At 47.2% G+C, this 23,717-nt stretch overlaps 1 protein-coding gene across 9 annotated transcripts in view; it reads right to left on the bottom strand.

The window, feature by feature from the left end:
- Positions 1–3,800: 3,800 nt before the first annotated feature.
- Positions 3,801–23,717, bottom strand: part of LOC135386118 (beta-1,3-galactosyltransferase 5-like) — a 44,142-nt gene continuing 24,225 nt past the window's right edge. For 4 of the 9 annotated variants that reach the window (XM_064615870.1, XM_064615867.1, XM_064615863.1 and 1 more), the window contains 2 exons: positions 7,413–7,570; positions 3,801–5,848 (listed from right to left, as the gene is read on the bottom strand). In XM_064615870.1, the coding sequence (XP_064471940.1) occupies positions 4,763–5,839 (1,077 nt within the window). In that variant the 5' untranslated portion in view covers positions 5,840–5,848; positions 7,413–7,570 and the 3' untranslated portion in view covers positions 3,801–4,762. Of the gene's footprint in view, positions 5,849–6,189; positions 6,232–7,412; positions 7,571–11,333; positions 11,468–17,035; positions 17,236–23,717 lie in introns of those variants that run through there. The other 5 variants (XM_064615866.1, XM_064615864.1, XM_064615865.1 and 2 more) reach the window with 4 other exon arrangements.

The following is a 23,717-nucleotide window of genomic DNA, read 5'->3' as shown; positions in this document are numbered from 1 at the left end:
AAGCACAAGGCATGCAGCGCACAAATGTGCGAGACTGTATCATAGGCGCGCTTGATGTCTAGGGAAACTGATACAACGATCCGCCGATGTGCACGAGCATGTTGGACTGTAGAAACGAGGTCGAGAACTGGGTCCATGGAGCTTCGGTGGCGACGAAAGCCTGCGTGAGGGAACGCACCTTTCCTTTCGAGCCACCAGTCGATACGATGCAAAACCATTCTCTCCGTCGGCTTTCCCACACAGCTTGTCAGGCTCACAGGGCAAAAAGAGGACAGGGCATTTGGGGGTTTGCCTGGTTTCAGGATGGGAACAACTAACGCCTCCTTCCAGGTAGATGGTTGGGATCCCTGTTGCCAAGACGTATTATAAACATGAAGAGAGCTTGGAGTGACCGGCCGTCAAGGTTTCGCAGTGCGTCATAAGTGATTTTATATAGTCCCGGGGATGAGCCCACACTCACAAGCTTCAACGCTGTCTTTAACTCGATTAGAGTGAAGTCACGGTCCATAACCTCCGGTGGACGGAGCCAGTCTTGGTGAATTTCGGCCGTCAAGCTCTGGACAAAACTGCTGTGTACCGCAGTCGTCGAGGCAGTCGCCGGTGACGTTAGGACGACGGAGAAATCCCTCGCTAGCGTGGTGGTGGTGATGGTGAAAGGGCTTGCCGTTGTCGGCCTCACGTATGTGGGTAACGTCACGACTGACGTCCTGGGGAAATGTGCGTACTGGGCCGACTTCTAGGGGAACTGTGCCGACATATGTCTGAGCGTCGCTATCGTGTTTTCGTCTACACCCTTAGCGATAGCCAATGCCGTGAGAGGACGCCTCCAGCTCGAATTGTCCTCCAGATCTTTGTGGCCGGGTCAAACGGTGAAAGGTGCTGACAAAACGTACGCCAACGCTTCCGGTCTTCCTTCTTAAGTTCTCGTGTTACTATAGCTTTCATCCGGCGGTATGCTACAATGTCAGGAAGTTGCCCTGTTTGACGAGCCGTTCTTTCTGCTGCTACGTAATGTCCTAAGGTGGTTAATTGATGGAGAATGACCGACGTGGCCTGTTACCCTTTTAGACAGGACCACAGAGTCCTGAATGGCGCAACCGATGGCTTGCCAAAGGGCCTCTAGGGAAATACCGGTGTGCACAGGTGTTCGGAGGTCGGCACGAAAGAGTCTCCAGTTCGTGAAAGTAATCAGTCCAGTAGTGGGTGAGAGAGGCAGTCTATCGTGCGAGATATATAGTGGAAAGTGGTCACTACCTCGGGTATCGACATCGGTAGCGCACGACAAGCGGCGAATTATGTCTGCTAAGCACCACGAAAGATCCAGCGCATCGAGTGACGTTGGTGATCGCATTGGCTGTCGGTTGGTAAGTAGGCACATGTGAGCATTCTCCATTGCTTCCAACAACCTCCTTCCCCGTCCGTCCGAGTACTGTACCATTTTTGTGCGTTGGTCCCGATTTTATGTTAATCACACATGATCGACTTGACTGTTGCGGAACCAATGAGGAGTAAATGGGAAGTGATCGACTTGAAATTAATATAAAGATCAGTAAATTACTTTCCAATAAATTCTGCTTGTCTAGAAGAAAGTTCTGGTTACCAATAATTTAAGCTTCAGTCACAAATTCAGCGGTGAAGTTTGTCCGCAGGCATTGCGTTATTATGCAGCTATATACTAGCGATAACACCTGTTCGTCAATTTTCGTGAAGTCAGCACCGTTAAGAAGCACCGTTAGACTTTCGGTGCGTGAATTTCACCGTTACATGTACTCGTATTGTCCCATGAGGGCTGATCTAATTACGGGCGCGTCATAGCCATTAGTACACTAATAAACACCAAACCATGGTCGATGGGGAGTAGACTGTTGAGCACTTGTGGTTATTCCTTGTTAATTTAGTGACACTTAAGCTGTACATCTTCTGAACCAATGAGAAGAAGCACAGATTTAGCCCGTTGCATGGTCACCAGGGAAATCAAACTTCACACACACACAGTGAACACAAAATTGAGAAATGCTGAGCAGAAATGGTGTCGGAGGTCAAGATCTGAACCTTACGCGAAGAACTAAAGAAAGTAAAAGAGGCAAAGTTCAAGTAAACGGACATTAGGTAACTTGTTGAACAACAGCGCGAGTCAGTTTTGGAGTTTCCTGTCTGCTTCGCATAGAGGGATGGTCAAGTTACTAGTAACCATTAAAAGACAGGAACCGAGAGACACGAAACACGATGACAGCACGACAAGTGTTCCGAGCCTCTTGGTTTTTGTCCCTGAATCGTTATGCACCAGCTTGTCTGCGCCCTTTCCCTCCTTTTAACAGCAACCAACTGTCACGTCGACGATAGGGTTTGTGATTGTGAACACAACTAATCCTGTAATTGTGGTCGGTACGAGGAACGATGACAGTATGCTGAATGTTGTAGTTGACAACCCTTACTAATACCAGGTACTGCATCCTCCAGTGAAAGCATAGTAAATGGAGCTGGGACAAGCCGCATACTAGCTGGTGAAGCATGACGATGGAGGAATACCCTTATGGTGAACCACACTCTGAAGCACGGAACGAGGAAGTATGACACAACGCAAGTTCTTGTATAGCCCTTGTTCAAGTTGTTGTGTCATCTTTTACGTTCCGTATCTCATGGCATTCCTTGATCGTCAAGCCATAGTGAACTGTGGCCGAGTTTTTCTACTCAACCCCGGTAACCCTCAGTTTGGGAATGACATATGCTTCTCGTCCGTCACGTGATCTGAGAGTAGCTACCAGAGGGACCCCAACCGATACAGAATGTCATCTACTTCTCTTTCTTCCCTTCCTGGAAAATCATCCTTCGTCCCATTTTTTTTTCTCCCCCACCAAATAATCTTTATCCCTTTTCAAAACTGGAGAAAGCGCGAACATGGTTTGGGACCCCAACACAGCATTGAACGTCGACAATCTGGAACTTATTCAGAGAATTGGCTTTGCGATTTATTTTAAATCTGCCTATAGAAAATTATACCCTGTATCCAGATTATGTAGTACGGCTGAATTGGAGTAATAGACGATTTCACAAAATCCCAGTGCTCCTTGCGCTCGCGTTGCATCCTGGGAAATTACAGGAAAAAGGAAGGGAGAACTGTCCTGCACGTTTCGTTTTCGCTCACCTTGACACCCCTGCCTGCCATTAGCAAGAAAACTGTTTCTTCGCTTTCTTTCTCTGTTTATTCTTCATTCCTTTCACCACTGCGTGTCTTTGCCATCTCGCGAACCTATCCACAGCTCAAGCTGCATGGAATGAACCAGTCCACCAGCAGGCTCGTTGAGTGGCAAAAACTGCTTACCGTGGCAAGAAAAGGTTAAAATACGCGATGTGGGCACCGGACAACGAGCAGAATAAGATCCCGCTTGCATGCGCCGAAGCAGGCGGGAGTCACATGATCCTACTTTCCACGCAAAAACTACTACTTTCTGCGCACAGCGCCCGTCTCCCCCAGTAGTGGAGCCCGCGCCAAATACCTTTCAGTTTCCATGACGACGTAGACTGTTGTAAAAGGACAGCCGGCCACCCGAGAACCGCTTTCGGTATGGTGACCTTCGAGTACTTCGGGCAAACGTACACGGACAAAACGTCACTGTTCACCCCGTCAGTTTGTTTGCCGACGCTTCTCGACGCTGTTCGGCGCCACTGTCGACGCGGTGGTATGGAAAAATCGCAGTTTTAAAAACCCAACAGTTAAAAAAAACGTCCAAATGAGGAATGTGGGACTTCGCGTATCCAATCCATGGACCACAACGTATGAAACGGAGCCATACACTCAGTGGGTTGCCAACAGTCTCAGAAAATTTATCAATTCGATAGCCAAGCCCCTTACGTCACAATTTTCGACCGAATTGCGCGCATTGTTTTCAGAAAATTACGGGCATCACTGTGTGGAAGTCGCTAAGCAACTGCGCATTGCTCGTCAAATACGGCGCCAAAAGTGTGCGCATATCACTGGGTCTAAAACAAAAGTTGGCTATGTAGACATCATGAGCAGCAAGCCAGTCGGAAACATAGATCACGGTCTCTTGACCAATTTCTGATTATTTCCCACCAGGCGTCGCCCCGATCCGTATTATAGTACGGCGCCTGAATACTAGCTCCCTCTGTGAGCTACAGCGGGAGCTACTATTCAGGAACCCTATTTTAACGCCATTTTACTTGCATATTAGAAGAAGAAAAAAAGCCTTCCCTGTCACATGTATAACCTGTGCTGGGTTTACAAGCAACAAGCTGTTAAACTACTCCGCCAACAGAACCTGTCCAACTGCATGACGTCCCCTTCTCTTTGGACATGAGTGACCCAAGTACTTCCGTCACAGAGGGTCAAGTATGCGAGACAGGCGCCCTTGGAAGCTAGTATAATTTACTATATAGACATTGAGGAAACGTGTGTGAGTCACGCGCACTTGGACGAATTCTGTCGTTGTGTGAACGCAACGGTGAATGTAAGATTTGAGGCGCGCACCCAATCTGCCCGTCTGAGAAGCTCGTGCAGTGCCCATTGGAAATACAGTCGCGAACGCTATAGCTATTAAACAACACAAACGACGAGAGTAGTGCAGAGTGAGTCTTCTCACACAATGTATTACCGTTGCTGGGAACCTCTGCCCAGGCGTTACCTTGCTATTGAGAAGCAAAACCACGCTGATGAATTCATCAAGTATCTCTCCGTTGCTTTTCCAGCAACTCCGCACACATTATCAGGATTAAATAAACCATTGGCTATGGTATATACAGACTAGCTGGCGGCACAATTACAAAAATACCAGTTGAAGATGACATAATGGCAAGATAGGACGGTGCGTTGTAGCGTACTCCAAAGGAATACCATCTCACTGGGTGTGACATAGTGCCCCGCGATGGCATTCTTGTGTTCACATACGGAAGACAACTTGAGTGTGGAGACGCCTCGCAAGAGCACACGAGGGATGCCAACGCGTTGCGCGCACGTACCAGTGATGTACGCGTCTTCCATGGAAAACGGCTTCACAGCACCCGTTGCATTGTACAGCAACTCTACCACTCTTCCACCTACCACATATGCCGCACCACCTACGTAGTCAGGGTACGTGTCACCGGGGTATTCCTCGACAGTCACGTACCACTTGCTTTCCAACGATCGAATCGCTGACGTCAAATGGTACAACATACCATAAATGGCGTCAGTGCGCTGCACTCGAAGCGCCTCGACCAAGTTCGGAACGTTCAGGTACGTGTCATCGTCCACTTTCACGAGGAACCGTACACCGGGACAATATTTCGTGGTCCAGTGTAGCATCATGGCAGACTTCAGAGTGACATTTCGGTATGTGTCGCTGAAGTTCCCTTGTATGATATCTGAGTAGAGCGCAGATTCACTTTCAACCGCTGACTGTAGAAGAGTGCTGTTGGGGCTACCTAACAAGAAGGCGAGTCTATTATTGCCGAAGGCAAGCACGTCCCTTCCCCAGGAGTCCCGAATGGCTTTGCGGTGGCCAAAGTTCGGAACTGCTGAAGACACAAGGAAGAGGTAGTCTATGTCTTGGGTGGTATTGCTTTGAGTAGAATTTCCACGACACGTGTCTTCAATGTTGATAATATAGGGACATGGTTGCAAGTACTGACGGCGGCTGAGCTCGAAGTGGCCCGGTGAACTCTGCCAAGACCGATGGTCTGGATATCGCTGTGGGCTGTCGGGAGGAAGGTAGAAGACAATTTGCCCTCTTGCGTGTATGACTCCGTTGTCGTTGAAAACCACGATAAGAAGCCATGCCGTGGAACACAGTGCTATCGCTATCAGGACTGTGTGGAGCCATTTCGACTTGAAGCGCCACATTTAATGTGTCTGAAACGAAACAAAAGATAAGTGACGTCGTTCATTATTCTACACCGGCGTTTGTGACTCAAGTCTACAAGCGCTTATTAACGATAAGCATTTTCAGAGGGGAAGTGCCCCTGGAAACCCCTGCAGCACAGTGGTGTGTTACATATTTTCGGTAAAAATACGATTTCACTAAATGCATACCTCCTGAAAGACTGAGTCGCGGGCTAACCCCGATATTTTCCTACTGCAATGCACAAAACGAGGCCAGCCTGCAGCTCAATATCAAACACTTGATACCCAGGAAACATACCAAGGACTTCAAACAACTCAGGGAAAAGAGGTGTTGACGCCAGGAATCGTACCTGGGTCTTCCGATCTCAGGGTCAGATATGCAGACCGCTACACCACACCAGCATGCCCTTTCCCTTGAGCTAGAGTGCATCAAGTACAGGGGGGGGGGGGGGGACAACTAACCACGCTATTCCCATTCTCTCTTACATCTTTCTCACTCACTCTCTCATTCAGACACGAGGCAGGGCGATTGTAAACGACGTAAACAACGAGAAATTGGCCGAGGCCGATTTTTCGTTGTATACCAAGGACAGCTGTACAACACTGCTTAAAGGGACTATGAAATTTCCCGAACCCCCATACTTTTTTTCGATGGAAACTGTTCTTCCCGCAGAGAAACTAATATGCCACAAATTTTTCCGGACGAAATCGCTCCACTCTGCGAGGAGCGCGCGCTGGAAATGTCTCTTCCGCGTTCCTCCTCTCCCGCGCATATTTCCCTGCCGATGGTGTATGTACGGACCGCTTTTCGGTTCCCCGTTACGTCACCGGTGTTGCACAATGGCAAGTAATGCCGCGAGCCCGCGCTGTGGCTGCCGCCACTGCCGAAATCTGCCGATCGCGCGAAAGCTGCTGTCATGGAGATTTCCACTCCCGATGAACGCATACGCAGGATCCTACGGCGCATGCTCCTGGCGGGATTCCTCGGCTCGGCAACACGTCACGATGACGTGTTGGTGTGCTGAGCCGGCCGTGGTCGCGTCAAGTTACCCGTTGTGTCTCCGCTCGGCAGCTCGTCACGGCGCGGCGCAAGCTGTCCTCCCTTCGCCGCTCCGTTTAAATTCGCTCCCGAGAAATCCGCTCGCGCGACGAAAGTAAAATTTCGGTTCTAGACTCAGAAAAATGTCTTCTTTCGAACGAAACGAAGAAAAAAATCGTTTCATAGTCCCTTTAAGTTACAGAAGCGAATCTTGTCAAAAGCACATGCAAATTTTTTAATGCATGGCGTACCGGGGAAAGCGGAACAAACGGCATACTAGGCATACCAGGTCATCGCAGAACATTCTTCGCTTCGCTGTTCTATCCCTTCGATTCAGTGCGACACCTACGAAAAACTTGGCTTTACAACGAACAAAATATTGTCGCTTGTAAAGCCACCCGCGCATTTATGACGCGAAAGAAAGGGGCAATGTGCGTAGCGTATGTGTCGCGGCAGTAATTAATTGAAAACTTCGTAATTTTATATGGTGGAAAAATTCATTGACGCCGACGACTAGGCGTTCGTGAGGCTCACCCAGACGGCGACGAAGCTTGCTTTTGGTTCGCAGATCAACACAGGTAGTTCCCTCCGCGATTTGCATTGAGAAGTGGTATAGCAGCGCCTTCAGTAGCGGGCAGTTCCGTGTCAGGACAAACCACTCTGGTACACGAATGCAACCAGGAGACGTCTATCTGCAAGGCAGGTGGAAACATTCGATATCTTATCAATCAATCAACTTGGTAACGCGCGAGGACACGCAACTCTGCGTTCTCGCACAATGTTAGTCTTAGCAAACAGTTGATAACGTTGCTTGCGTCGAGCCGTAATCAACCAGTAGATAAGATTCTGAGTCACACACGACTGTGATTGTTCCGATAGGCACGGTAACGTTACCAACGGTTTGCTAAAAGTGCCTACCAAGCAACGCTGAAAAGCGAGTGCACTGGAGTGGCCGCGTAGTTTAGATTTCGTGTGTGTGTTCTGTGAAATGTTAAGACTGATAACACACCTTCCAGTCACTAAATAGGGGTAAGAGTATCCCATTCCTTTTCCGCGCCGGACCCGCCGTTTGGTGTCCGCCATTGGGCCGATCGTGTCACGTGGTTTCTTCTTCCAAGAACGCGCCGTCCCTGTTGAGTCCCTTCCATCCAAAACTTTAGTCACTAAATGGGGGTACAGAGTATCGCATGCCTTTTCCGCGCCGGAGCCGCCGTTCGGCGTCCGCGATTGGGCCGGTCGTGTCACGTGGTTTCTCCTTCCAAGAACTCTCCTCCATGTTGAGTCTCCTCCTTCCAAAACCGGTTTCCTCGGTTGCGAGCTATCGTTGTTCGCCACCGGAGAAGGGGGAGATTGGCGTCCAGTTGCTAGGCGACGCGTCCGCACATGACTCAAGATGGCGGGCTGGCTCGCTGGCGTGGCTCAGTGTCTCTGCTCTGCTCCCTATTTAGTGACTCTATCCAAAACCGGTTTCCTCGGTTGTGAGCCGGCTCGACTGCGCGCTGTTCCCCGGCGGAGAAGGGGGAGGTTAGCGTCCCATTGCTAGGCGACGCAGCCACGCCGGACACAAGATGGCGGTCTCGCTCGCCGGCGTGGCTCAGTGTCGCTACTCTGTTCCCTATTTAGTGACTCTAGTGCCGACAAAAGCTCACCGCTCACCCCTCTGAACGAGTACACGAGCCCGTTTCCGCTCGCAGGTAGGGTGTCGCTGCTTGAAGCGCGCGCGCTTCTGACAGAGTGGAGAGATTTCTCCCGGAAAAAAATTCTGGCATATTAGTTTCTCGGCGGGAAGAACAGTTTCCAGCAAAAAAGAAAAAAAAAGTTAAGAGGGGGATTCGGGAAATAGTAGAAAAATGGCGGAAATATTTGCGCGACTTTTTATTTGGTTGCGGTTTGGTTTGGTTTAGATTTCCGAGCTTGGAACGACGCTCTTATATAGTATTGCGCTACTTTTGAGTAATGTACCGGGTAGCGGTATTCCGTTACTCAACTTCGGTAGCGGGCGCAACACTGATTACAGGTGTACAACCCTGACAACAGGTATGCAAGATGTATAGAAGAGTCCCAATTAACAGACTGTACTGTTGTGTCTGTTAAATAAAGCAAACGGTATTTCGACACACGGTCACATCTCACGAAGGGCGGGACACTCGTCAAGAAGGGTACCGGGAGAGCACTTCTTAACCAGCGGCGCCCCGCCCATCGTTAGTTCCGATCAATCCCGCTGTATATTTTAGCATCACGGAACATGTAAAGTTCGTGGTTTTCGTTCACGTGTCACGGCCACCGTATATAGCGAAGACACCGATGGCAGTCCCAATGAGTATGCTATGTTAGCCCCACGCCACATATATATTTTTCGGCTTCCAATATGATGAACAGGGCTAAACGTGAACCAAGAAGTTGAAGTAGGAGCATATAATTTGGGGAAGTGCCTCTTCCGACTAACCCACTTGCCAGAACACCGAGGCCACCTCCTGAATCATTCATGACATGTCACACGTCTGACGAGCCAAGTAAGACCGAGCTTTCACCGCAATTGCGTGACCCTGAACTGAATCCCAAAAGTAGAGGAAGTGTACGTGGTTCCGCACGGGGCTACGATGTAATGCCATTCTACCGAACGCGGTTCTATCGCGTGGAAATTACGCGCGTTATTTCTGAAGCAACGTATCAACGTTGGCACGTTTTATTTGTCGCTTATCTTCGTCTGCAGGAATGTGTGCAAGTTTGGTGATGAAGGGCAGAAATAGACAAAGAACGGTGATGATTTCTCTAACTCGTTCGAGGCTCACCGAGGCTCATTTTAATGACAAATATGAGAACATTTGCATTAGCTCTCCATATCGGTCGATCTCACTGAAAGCGAGAAGGTATACATGACAACAAAAATGGCCGAGACCGCGAAGTTCTCACAGGCTGTTCACGACAGAAATGACACGCTTTTTCAGCACAATGTCACACTGTACTAAAATAAAATAAACACGCTGTTGAATATACTTGTTTTAAAGCATTGTGGTGTCGGAGCCACTCGCGTTTTCTCAGTATTTTTACCTGTACCACAGAGCCTGCCGTCGAGGGAAGCCTATCAAAAGGCCGAAAATCATAACGCCGAACTATCATAAGGCCGAAAGTCAAAAGGCCGAAAAATTAGAACGCCGAAAGCCAAAAGGCCGAAAAATCATAACGCCGAAGTGTCAGAAGGCCGAAAGCCAAAAGGCCGAAAAATAATAAGGCCAGGCAATGAGAAGGCCGAAAGTCAAAAGGCCGAAAATCAGAACACCGAACCGAACACCGAAATAAAACGGCCATTGAAACAGGAGACCTAGTGTAAGCATCCCTGTGAATGACCACTGAAAGGGAATTGCTCTTTTCATTTAAAAAAAAGCAATGAACTATAACCTCGTATTGCCAACCTAATCTAGCAATAATATATAACATGTTTACTACAAAGAGGAAGTGTGTGGTAGGTGAATGCCAGTGAATGACTTGTATCACGCACTGAATGAATTGTAGAGGAAATGGTGTTTCTCTACATTTTTTAACCCGAACCTGATTGCCACCGTGTACAATAAACACACAATAACACAGTGGTTCACATCTCTACTTTTCCTTTTTGTTTTCCCCTAAGTTATCGAAAGTACTTTATTAATGCGATGTTCGACGAAACGATTTATTTGCTGTATTAATTCCCAACAAGTTTATTCTATTTAATCTGTAGAGCTTTTTTTTTTTTTGTCGCAGTTGGAATACCAGTTCTCGTATCCTGGGTTCCTCATTTGTCGGCGTTTCGATAATTCGGTTTTGTGACTTTTCGGCCTTGTGATTTTTCGGTATTTTGAATTTTCGGCCTTCCGGTTTTCGGCCTTATAATTGTTCGATGTTTTGATTTTTCGGCCTTTTGAGTTTTGGTCTTTTGATAATTCGGCCTTGTGAGTTTCGGCCTTATGATTGCCACCCGCCGTGGAGGCTACAAACTCAGTGTCCGACGAGAAGTGAAGTGAGTTTGGGGAACTCACTAAATCGTTAGTGCACTTTCTGTCGAGTGTCACTAAAAGATGTCGTGTGACAGCAAATGAATGACACTAAGTGCAAGTGTCACTCGTTGAAAGTGACACTAAATCAGTCCGTCTGACAGGGGTATTATGTTTCGTCCCAACTGCACTGGCTTGTTCTTTTTTTTTTTAACTGAAATTGAAAATTACGGGAAAGCCGTCGAAGAGGTCACCAAATGAGCATTGCTCGTCAAGTATGACCGAAAACTGCACTGCATGCGGACAACACTGCGTCTAAAACGAAAATTTGGCCACGTAGCATTGGGACCAGCAAGTAAGTCGGGAACATAGATCACTGTTGCTCGACGAAATTGGGATCATTTGCAAAAGACGTCGCCCGGAGCCGTATTTTACCCAAGTTTGCTAACAAATTAAAAATATCATGCACTGTCACATTTCTTACTTGGTCCGCTGGGTTTACAAGCAAGAAGCCGGGTTTACAAGCCGTCAGCATGAACTGTCTGTCTGCTGCTTTACGGCGATTTTTCCTGAAGTCACGTTTGTCGATAAACACCGTCTGCGAACATGAACCTCTACCTGCATAAAATAATGCATGGCTGTTCATCCCCTTTCACTTGCTTTTTCACTCATGCATTGTTGAAGAGAATGTCCGTCTAACACACAACTACAGGCACGTAAAAACGGTCTTCTATGTACGATGCGAAGCGAATAGCAGCGTAGAGAAAAGAGGGGATAAATCGAGAACAAGGAATGCAGTGTCGATCTCGGAAACAATTTTATCCGTTTTATGCGATCGATACACGAAGTCCTTAGCCTTGCCACATATACGCCGGGCCAGTAAAGTCACGTCCACTTGATTCGTCTCTGCCACACTGATGAGACACAGAACGCAAAGCAGCCCACTGCACTTTATTCCAGCGCTTAATTAAGGGCGGGGGGTTGGCCATGTGATGACGGCACGCACCTCGAATGCAGAAGCATTTACGACATCCGGGACTCGACACTGCGTTGTACATTTTGTCCTGAACTGTACCTATGCTCTTGCAATCATAGCTATGGCTATACCCTGCCGCATTGAATTTCCTTTGCTAGTTTGTGTTTCCTTTTTTTTTCCCTCTTTTCTCCCCCACGCTGTAGAACGCGTTTCATTCACTTCATACATCGAATTGCAGCAACTGTAGGGAACCTAACCACAAACGCAAAGTCACCTTTATAAGTTGTCTTTTTCCACGAACGTGTACTCAACAACAACAACAAATAAATCGTGACTATGACCGTAATCAGTTCCTTATAAATTAAGCGGAAAGGAAGGTACATCATAAAAGCAGCGCAGGAGACGAAAAAAATGAGAGAACTTCACAGGACAACTGCAAAATAAAGGTGCCTCGAGGGTGCAGCCGTGACTACGGAAGAGTACGTTTCTTTTTGTTGTTTTTTTAATTAACATACAGATGAAAAGCACCCGTTGTTGCATGAGTTCAAAGTTCTTGTGAGTGGGCGACACGTAATTACGTTGAACTTACTTTATTTGAGATTGGGTAGTATAATTTTGCGCAGGAATTTTCGCGGCACCCCCCCCCCCCCCCACACACACACACCCCCTAACACCCGTCTAAAAATTGGGGTACGCCCCCCTCCCTAGAATACGTGCCAGAAAGGCCGAAAAAGCTAGAAAAGCAGCAGACATGGGCGTTACACCTCCCCCCCCCCCCCCCCCGCTCTTTACGGGATTCTAACACCCCTCCCCTCGAGAGGAAAATCCTGGGAATGTCCATGATTTCGCATGTATGATGCTCCAACCATCTATCGTGACGAAATCAGGTTCACGTACAACGTGGGTCATTCCACGCCGAATGATCCAAAGGTCCTGCTCGACCCCCCTCAGTTCTTTCCCGAAAAAAACAATACCATAGATACTCCGTCCTACCGATAGGCATCTGCCGAAGTTTAACTAAAAAATATTGAACCGCTCTCTAGTTCCGACGTCTTAAAATTTACGCAAAACGCGAAAACCATACTATACGAAAGGACGGCCTTGGTGGCTCAGTCGGTGGCGTGTTCGCCTGCTGATTCCAACATTCAAACCCGTCCGAGGACGGAGGCAACTTGGTGGAAGGGTACAAGTAGAGTCAATAGATAGGGCTACAGAGTATCGCATCCCTTTTCCCCCGCCGAGCCGCCGTTCGGTGTCCGCGATTGGGCCGATCGTGTCACGTGGTTTCTCCTTCCAGGAACTCGCCGTCCACGTTGAGTCACCTCCATCCAAGACCGGTTTCCTGGGTTGCGAGCTGGCTCGACCGCGCGTTGTTCCCCACCGGAGAAGGGGAAGATTGGCGTCCCGTTGCTAGGCGACGCAGGCGCGCCTGACTCAAGATGGCGTGCTCGCTCGTCGGCGTGGCTCAGTGTGGCTACTCTGCCCCCGCTATTTAGTGACTCTAGGTACAAGTTGCTCAGACACGCAGTCTTCCGCGAGGCACGTTAAATGTGGTGTGCCGTGCGTGTCGAGATTTCGGCGCACGTTAAAGCACCCTCAGGAGGGCAGAATTCATCCACAGACCCGACCACTGTGTCGTCGCTCATTATCGCAGTTGTCTCGCCACGTAAAGCCCCGAATTATTAGTATTACCATATACTACGAAAGAAGAAGCCGAGAGGGCGGACTTCTCCTCATGAACGGGGTTTTTGCGGCACAGAATTGGGGGGGGGGGGGGGTCGAGTTAGCTTGCCGTTGTTGGCCGTACTCAAGTGGGCATCGTCACGACTATAGCAAAAAAAAAAAAAAAGAAGGAAAGTGGGAGAGGGGACTTAAGGACTTCAAAGTGATGCATAGGCAGGATAACCGATACTGATGGGACGGAGGCACACTGTAGGTGAGAGGTGCACTAGAGTGGTCTTTCCGCTAGGCCCGTTTCTTGAAGAAAGCGCATGAGGCCGCGTGTTTTTGAAAGCCGTTCCGCACAAGAACCTTCGGGAAAGAAGACGTCCGTCAGGATACCAGGCCTGGCGTGGGGAAGATGAGTTTCCCGCATAGTATGGTATGCACGGCATTCTGTCAGGATATGCGCGACAGTCTCCGGATAATTACGGTGTCCGCAACTGGAGTCCTCCCCGGAGCCGATCTTGAATAGTTGCGAGTTCGTGAACGCAGATCCCGTGCGTAATCGATGGAGCATTGTCTGCATACCACGGGGAAGATCTTTCGTGGGAAGAGAGGGTCGGTGATTCTGCATGATGTCCTGTATGCCAGGACGACACAACGAGGATGACACAACGAGGCCCCCAATAATGTGCCAACGGCGATTTCTTTGGCCACTTTTTATTTTTAGTCCGCGAGGCGGGCCCATATAGATTCCGGCGCTATTTCTTCCAAGTTTGCGATTTTTTAGGGGTACCTTGCGTTCTAAGAGGAAGATCAGAAAAATATCTGCTTACTTGCCACACCCCATACAGCATGTTGGTACGTCTTTAAACTTTTCCGCGCAGTTTTGCTACATTGAATTATAAACATGACAGTTTTGTCAAAGTTGGTCGTCACCGTTTTTGGCGTGAAGCGGTCGACGCAGATGTGTGAGAAACACTGCAAATGATAGAGCAAAGCCTCGAGTCAGACATATATAAAAAAAAATAGAAAAGTACTTTTCCATAAGCGCGAGAAAATATTTTCATGTTCGACACACCACACCGGGGGCGCGCAGTGCGCTCGGCGGCTTTAGCCTACCGTTCAACGGGGCAATACTGCGGTTCAGGATCCCGCCTATTTCCTTGTGTCGAGTTCCCGGGACACTTCAAGGCGAAATGTCGGGGCTCCTCGCTAATAACATACGACTCTCGTAGCTACGCAGTGGGACGTGTGTAACGGAAAGAGCGGTATCTTACTGAACTTTGTTTTAACGCATGCTCTCCGCCTAAAGTAGACTTCATAGTCTGAACTGCGCTGTTCGAAAGATCCGTAAAAAATTACGGAGAACCGCGACAGGTGTTGTGCGCGGTGAAGTGGCGGTGAAACCGTAACAACCATATCCGCTTTCATACGGCTATATAGCTTTCCAGATAACATACAGGTTTACACTACACTGGTATGGCACATAGTGTAAAACAATGCTTTAGTTTTGAGGGACAGAACAATTCCAGGCGGAACTAATGAATGGCTCTTCCTGCGGCCCACGGCAACTATGCGTGCAACACCGAGCATGTTACGTAAAACTACGGCAAAAATTTTAACAGTGTGGAACAAAGTTCATTGCCTATAGGATGGGCAAGCCTAAGCGATGGGCGAAGACACATATTGTGGTCATGTTGGTCAATATTGTTTGTATTGTATAAAGACAATGTTGACGAAGATACACTGTCCTGGTTGTACACCGCCATTTATGGGCGTTCTCTTACACGTACGGCGAACAGCATCATTATTCAGGCTCAGTAATGCAGGAGTTCGCTTCAGAGGAACGCTTTTTGCTGGCGAGAAAGGACTGTGGTGTGTCTGTTACAAGTTCAGGCCCGGGCGAGAAATGGGTCGGAAGCTGACGTAGAAGGTATTTCTTCCTTGGCAAACGAAAGAGAATCGGTGCGTTCAGTGAGTGAATCATCTGTCCTTGTCGTCACAGCATATTCGAACTTGTGCTGCACAACAAACAACACCGGAACAAAGGCACAGTGAAGCCTTTCCGTTGAAAATCTGACTTTTCAAAACTTCTCACATCTCTTTCACTGTACAGTCACGGACTACTTAACGGAACCTTCAAAACAGTGAAACAGTTGCAGCACCCAAACCGTTCGACTGCAGCGTACATTTGCGTTACTGAGATTGCGTTACTGACATTTGCTGGCGCTTATGGAAAAGTACCTCTTTACTTTTTTATATACAGTGAACCCTCGTTATTATGACCATGGTCGTTCTCGAAAATTTTGGTCATAATGCGGAATTGTCATATTAACGGGGGGATTTGCAGAGGTTTCACTGCATTGTTCCCCAGGAGTATGGTCGTAAAGCCCGTATGTCAGATTATCGGGGGTCATATTAACGAGGGTTCACTGTATGTCGGACCACGACCACATCCGCGCGAAGCGCCGCGCGCAAGTGGCCGTGGTCTGACTCGAGGTTGATTGATTGATTTGTAAAAGAAAAAAAAAGTAGATGTTAGTCCTAAGCCACTCGGGACTGGCTACTCCAGGACGCGTTATTGAGACTCGAGGTTCCGCTCTATCATTTACAATGTTTCTCACGTTTCTCCTCGACCGCTTCACTTCTGAAAACGGTCCTGAAAACGACCAACTTTGACAAAAGTGTCATGTTTAGAATTTAATGTAGCAGAATCTTCCGCCCGAACAAGTTTCAAAACGTGCCAATATCTTGTATGGTGTGTGGAAAGTAAGCACAATATTTCCACTTCTTCCTCCTTGAACGCAAGGTATACACTCTAAACCTGGTACCTTCTAGTAAAGGGTAAAAATTTCAAATTTCACCTATAAATAGAGGTTACGGTCTCCTAACCGCCACACCGACGTAAAAGTTACAGTTTCGCGAGGCATGGGTGTCTCGCTCGCCTCTTTACAGACGCTACAGAACAAATGGTGCTCAAAATGAGCTCTCATCAGTGCAGAACGCATACTGTTGTTCGGAACATATTGCTATAATATACGTAATTCATCTAAGGGCATCCAGTGGCGAAAAGTGAGTGATCACTACATGTACGGATTCACATGCACAACAAAGGAAATAAATAAATAATTGCAACTGCATATGTATTACTTAATTGGCAAACCTGGAACTACAGTTGAGGCAAGAGCACGAGGACATCGCAATACCAACACTTCAGCTGTGGTGAACGACATTCAGTTTCAAGGAGGTATAATCTTTATAGTCCTCATGTTGTTGCAACTTCCTCTCCAGTACGCCGAAAACATTTATATATCTTTTTGATATGTCAGAATGACACATCAGCGACGCGGCTATGGTGAATCAGAAGCACATGAAGAAGTGAAACACAAGAATGACAAATGACTAAGCAAATAACGGATGTAAAACACACACGTACAAACTGTGTTGAACCGTTCAACCGTGTTAGAGAGACAGACTGTGCTGTGATTAGTGTTCCTAGACTGTCCAGCAAAAACGTAACCACGTAAACTTTGTAGTGAACATACCGTAGAAATACCCTGATAAAGTTCCGTCATTTGACACTTGTGCTTTCTTCACAGTTCTGAACACGATCCGCAGTTCGTACAGACGCAGAGACACAATAATGTAACGCACACTGATCCGACACTCTCGTACTGAATGATTGAATGTGCGGCTTGAACGAGAACACAGTGACTTTTGAGCAGTACCTTTTATACAGGTTACCCTGCAAACAAACAAGAAAAACAAACGAAGGAAATTCAAACGTGGAATTCGTTTAGAAGTTACAACGTTCCTATAAAGGGTACATTTATAAGTTACGACGATTGGATTTCCGTTGAACACCGAAGCAACCTCTATTGCTCCTCCAGTGTCTCGTTACAAGTCATGTTTAACCTCTAAATAGAGGTATCGGTCGTGTAACCTCTACGATATTTGGAAATCTACGTCTAGTATAAAGGTTGCTAAAGGTTGCATTGCTAAAAGTTACAATAAAGGGTACCGAGTTAAGAGTGTACCTTAAAATAATCTCAAATATGTAGGGGTGTGCGAATCCGAATATTTCAAGTCGAATCGAATATGGAATCGAATGGGGGAAAAAATTCCGAATACCGAATCGAATATCGAATATTTGTGCAAAATTTACAATATGTGACTTTCGCACTAAAAGTTTCCAATTTGTAGCCCATGGCTTTAGTGTAATTTTTCTGGTGTTAACTGTCACGAGAGAGACATGCACTTCTTCTGTTTAAAGCCCCTACTCTTTAATTTTACATGAGAGTGCTTCCTGCTTTTCAAGTGAGCCCACACTTACTGGAGTACTGGAGTGGTTACCTTAATTTCAAAATTTTATGTCAGGCAGTAGCATGTAATACGGATGAGGCTGTAATTGTTTCAGACAACCACAGGCCATTTGTGAAACAAACGAATTGGCATCCTGCCTCAGTTTTGCCATGAACACCCTTTAGTTTCTTTGCACTCGTCCTAGGAAGTTGCACTACTGAAATTTTAGACGTAAAGGACATCTTTAAGACACCCTTCTTGTTCATGGGCTGTAGTCATTATTCAAGAGTCCTAACTTTTTAAAGGCAACCTCACAGACATCAAATCAAAGTCCCTCGTCGGCACTGCTAAACTGCATGTGGGAGGGGCGCCGCCCCTTCCACATAAAATGTCTACAAAACTAACTTTGGATAACGTTATCTTAAACTAAACACCGTCCAGCCTGTGTTGGTCCTGCAGCAAGGGCAATTTCGTAAAGGAGGCTTCACCTAATGCATGGAAGCATTAGGTGAAGCCCACTTTCGGGTTGTGTCGTTCATATTCGTGGAATAGTCGAATATTCGAAAAATCGAATATTGAATATTCGATTCGCGAATCGAATAGTTCGAGCGTTTGATATTCGATTCGATTCGAGAATTCGAATATTCGCACACCCCTACAAATATGCAAGAAATAGTGCCGAAATATGTGCCCGCCTCTCGGACTAAAAATAAAAAGTGGGCAAAGAAATCGCCTCTTGCACATTGCTGGGGCCTCGTTGTGTCATTCTGTGGCACAAAACCCTATCCGTGTGGAGAGGTCCGCCCGCCGGGCTTCTTCCTTCGTAGTATGGTTTTCGCGTGAATTTTGTGACGTCGTAACTCGAGAGCGGTTCAATATTTTTATTTCGGCAAATGCCTATTGGTAGGAGGGAGTATCCATGATATTTTTTTTTTAAAGAACTGAGGGGGCTCGAGCAGGTCCTTTGGATCGTTTGGCGTGGAGTGACCCACCCGTCAGTCCTGTCGCTTATACCCTTTATCGGATATGTCATAATGGGAACCAGTGGTCCAATCCAATTGGGGCTGTTGAAATCAAAGTTGCACAAAGCACAACACTAAAGCGCGGACCCCATAACAAGCGACACGCGACGCGCTGCAGAATTTGTCGCTGTCGCATCTGGTCATGGCGCGACTTCCTGGTCCATTTGAGCAGCGACATTTCGTCGCCGAGAAATGATGTTTTTGGAGAAGCATTGCTTATTTTATTCGAGCTAAGTTGTAAATTGCCATAAATATACCAAAAATAGTATTTCATTCGTCAAAACGAGGAGAACTTGTAATGAAGCTGCTATGTAATATTCGCCGTAACGCGGTGGCGCTGCGGTTGAAGTTCCCAACGTCCCGCCCACTTCTTCGTCTGCTACTTTTGTTGGTTGCCCTCTCCACCCTTTCCCTTGCCCACGCGTTCAGTTCTTGTTTCACGCCGTCAAATCTAGCTGGTTTTGTCAAACAACAGGCAACGAACTCAGCGACATGCTACAAATATCAAATATCTACTGGGAGTAGATGCAGAAATATTCAGCCGTGACTGAGCTTTTTTGACGCTCGTGTGGCGGCAGTGACGTCGATTTTGACGTCGATACACGCTTCTCGCGTGTATCTGCCGCGTGTCGCTTGTTATGGGATTCGGGCTTAATTTAAAAAAAAAAAAAGAAACGGAAAACATTAGGAGAAATATTCGCTGCCGCATACCACTTCCAGTATAGTCCGGCGCGCAATCCAACTGAACCAATGCCTTTACATTACGATGTTCGTTCGCTGGCTGCGATTCAAACTTCCGAGTTCTCGCAGATGGTCACCGAAACACGTGATAATAGAGGGTTTTAGTACACCGTAGGCATTTTGAAGGCGCCTTTGCGTACGTAAAAAATAGCGTTGGTGGTCCTGCTCACGCGCAAAACATAGAAAGCTCGCAGAACCACCATGCTATTCGTTATGTACGCAAAGGTGACAGAGTACGATTGCACTAAACCTCACAACTCGTATGATGAGGCAGTGCAGGTCTGAACGAGTACAAACAGCCAGCAGGGCACAAGAGTTTCGCTCCTCTTTCTTTTCTTCCCACTCATACCTCTGACCCGTATTGATAATGCTCCTCTCATCTCCCATCAGTTACCGCCCCTTGGCTCTTTCCTCATCAAGCCTTGCACGAGAGGGGTTTAATCGCCTCCCTGTCTCCGTTTTTCCTCCGTTTGCATCATCAGCTTTCCTGCACCCTAGCACTTTTGCAGTCTTCAATCGGCAATCGTCTTCTCGCAAACATCGCACGAAGGACATTTTGTAAAGAAAGGCAATGAAAGATAGTACCAAGGACATTACCCATGACACCAATGAAATCCAGTCTACAAACATTCCAGTGCAACGTGTGGGAGAAAGTTGGTTGACCCCGTCGTTACTCGTTCATATGGTTCAACACGGAACGGCGGGAGTATACACACATAGGTTGCGCGATTGTTTGCATCAGGTTTTTAAACCACCTGCTTCCTTACACCGGGATACGTCACGCATAACTTAAAAAAAAAGCATAATATCGTAGACTAATGGCTCCTTTATGTTGGTGTGCAGCCTATCTGTGGCCGCGGCGGTTGCGCTCTCAGACAGCGGTCGTGTATACACTTTCTGACTATGCTGCGCGAGCTGAAATACATCATTATCTATCCGACAAATTCCCAAGAAAATAATAATAAATTTCTTTCTGAACATCCCTTACATGTACGGCGAACAGCATAATTATTTAGCCACAGTAATGCTGGAGTTCGCTGCAGTGGAACGCTTTTTGCTGGCGAGAAAGGACTGTGGTGTGTCTGTTACAAGTTTCGGCCATCAACCTGAAATCAATTGCGATCCCCACGTTCCCTGCCTCAACTATCGTCCTGAAGTTTGGCCAATACATGTCAGCCGATTGGGAAGCACGCGTGTCAACAACAGAAGGTCGTATAGTATGTTATCGTTCACGTGCTCCAGTACCTCCGAAAGTGTTCTAGCATGCGTAGTAAAGATAGCCCGGACCTTTGCAGTTAACAACCGGACGTGCCGGCAACATATTTCCTGAGTATGAGGAGCAAACAGCTATTAAACACGCATTCACAGGGACGAGACTCTGTCGCTGCTCACACATACTAAAGAGACATGTTGCCTACACGTCCATTACACCAGGCTTGCTTGCCGCCTAGACTGATATGTTCAACCGGACGCATTCAACGGCCCTTGTCCCACCCACTGACACCATAGGACTTTTCTTTCTTTCTTGTTAACGATGTATGTATGATTTCTTGGAAATTACACACGAGATGTAAAGGCGGACGTGTAAATTGGCAGAGAAGCAAGAATTCACAAGGATATAAATAAACATCTACGTGGATGCACATTCTTGGCTGGAAAGGAGGATTCAACGTATGGCGTGCCTTCTCATGTGACGAAAAACCATATCTACATAATTCAGCATCAAAAGGAGTGCACACAGAGTATATACACTAAAGACGCAGACACGTGTTCTGTGTGCACTCCTTTTCATATTGAATCGCATGCCTCACCAACTCGGCCAGTTTTCCTTTCCGTTTTTACTGCACGAACGGTGTGTGCGTTGCGGTATGACTACGGTGTCATATGAGCTCGTGCGATGGAGCACTCACTGTAATTGTACCTCCACGGCACTTTGCACAGCGTCGTCCATTACATGGACGACATTCCTGACACAGTATACGCACCTATCAATATCGTACATAACTGCTCTCTCTCTCTCTCTTTCTCTCTCTCTCTCTGCGGATGGAAAGGTCGTACAGCACAACCATCGTCGCATGCAGCTGTTTTTCCTTCTTAGTGGCCCGTTAATAGACCATCGATAGACCATCGATACAGAAAGAGGGCTTTCTCCGTGAGGAGGTAACGGCCATGAAAGCGCAATCAAGCCTACGTGGATCCATGAATACAGCTGCTTACAGTCGACCTTTTAGACGGTTTGTTTGCTGTTCATGCATGGCCTGCATGTAGGGCTGATCGGAACGAGGGAGAATTTCAACCAAATGCAAACTCAGAAATCGATGTTGCATCGTTCCCGATGATAATATATAGAGTCACCAGGCCAAATATGTTAATGAAACTGCCGTGGGAAAAAAGAAAGCAAAAGATCGTACACATCGTTCAATGTTGTTAGTTGATTTGGTTTGGTTTTAATGGTAATGTACATAAGATAAGCACTTAAAGAGTTTGAAACGTTCAAATAATTTATTTTACTGAAAAACAAGCTTTTGGACGGGGTCCGTCCGAGAGCTCCCGAAGCTGCCGGTAGCGCCCGAAAGCACCCCAATAGGAGGGACGTCATCACCATTGGCTTCTCTTCAGCCTGGTACATTCGTTCTATACTCATCTAACACTTTGCTCTCCCCGACGAACTCATGCACCCTCTACGCATCTCTACCCATCATCATCTATCCTCCATCAGTCTTTCTTTTTTATGCTTTAGTCCAACTTTGCTGGCCAACAACGACGAGCCGGTCCTGCCATTACACCCCCCCCCCCCCCCCCCCCCCATAACTGTCGCTTAAGAGTGTGCAGCAAACCCGTTCGAGCCACCCAACCTGGATGACAGACGACACAGAACTTTTCTTGGTACTACCACTTGGCGAGACATGGGAGGGGGTATATAAAGTCGTCACGCATTGCATTTTCACTGCAGATAGTGCATCTAAACTATATCTCGGAGAAGCGGAAGATTTCTGACGGACCTCGATACCTTTACATTTGCATTCGGTATTACTCGCCCATCACACGGCGACCGCGCCCCCACATATGGTACCCGAAAGGTACGCCGGTTTTGGGCTTATGCAAACACAAAATGACGGAGAAAGCGATAATTACGTCAGCCATAAGAACAAAAAAAGTGGAATAGTACGAAATCTGTAAGCAGAAAACATATCTATAATCTTCGACCCGAATGTCGGATGCCGAACTTCGAATGTCAGCACAGTTCCCCCTGAAGTCTGCCCAGGACGCATACTAACCACCCTGTCCCCCACTCCTTCCTGCTGTCCTATCTCTATCTGTCCACATCTGTACGCCGTTCATAGCCACAGTTGCTTCGAGGCGCCAACACTGAATTAAAAAAAGAAAAAAAAGAACGCGTTTACTGTATATCGTGCGTCCCTCTTTCTTTTTCACGTTCTAGATCTACATGAAATATGCGACACATTCATGCTTTTGCTTAACAAAAACTCGAGTAACGCCACCTGCAGGTACGCGTCGACGAATCCCCAGAAATACTGCGAAGCTAATCAGAAGACGCACCACGGCAAAACAATGACCTTTCAGTGACCTTCGACGCATTTTTTATACGTATATTTATATTTATGTTTTGTTTTTCTTTGTCCCGCCTGCGCCGACGCTCAATTACTGCGTGGGACACACAATGATGAGGGAGCACGAGGCAGCATACCCTCAAGACGGCTTAGGCCTCGTGAAGCCAGTTTCCCGGTCCAAATTTGAAGGATCAAGGATGCATTCTAATTTGAAAATAAGAAGAATATGAATATGTACGTGCGTAACGAGCTCCGTGCAGACGCGTGTTCTTCGCACTTTATGGAAAGAGCTCGAGAGAAAAGTCATTTCCGCAAGGATTAACGTAATAGCCTTTCATCAACACACGACGCTCCTCAGCAAACACACATTTGTCGTGACATGTAGGGTAACTGCAACCAACCTAATTTGCAAGCGGAAGAGAAACGATCCGGCGCCATCCTGTCCTAACAGTGTCAGAGTCTGGTTCGGTCCTGTCGCGCGAACAGGCTAATTATCCTAGACGTACGACTATCTCGCGTGGTAATGAGTGAGACTTAGTCTGTCGTATGCTGTCGCCTTTGCGTACGCAAGGGATAGCGTGGTGGTCCTG

The sequence above is a fragment of the Ornithodoros turicata genome, chromosome 2 (assembly GCF_037126465.1).
Source record: "Ornithodoros turicata isolate Travis chromosome 2, ASM3712646v1, whole genome shotgun sequence".
In the NCBI taxonomy this organism is placed as follows: Eukaryota; Metazoa; Arthropoda; class Arachnida; order Ixodida; family Argasidae; genus Ornithodoros; species Ornithodoros turicata.
This window is presented reverse-complemented; position numbering and strand designations above follow the sequence as displayed.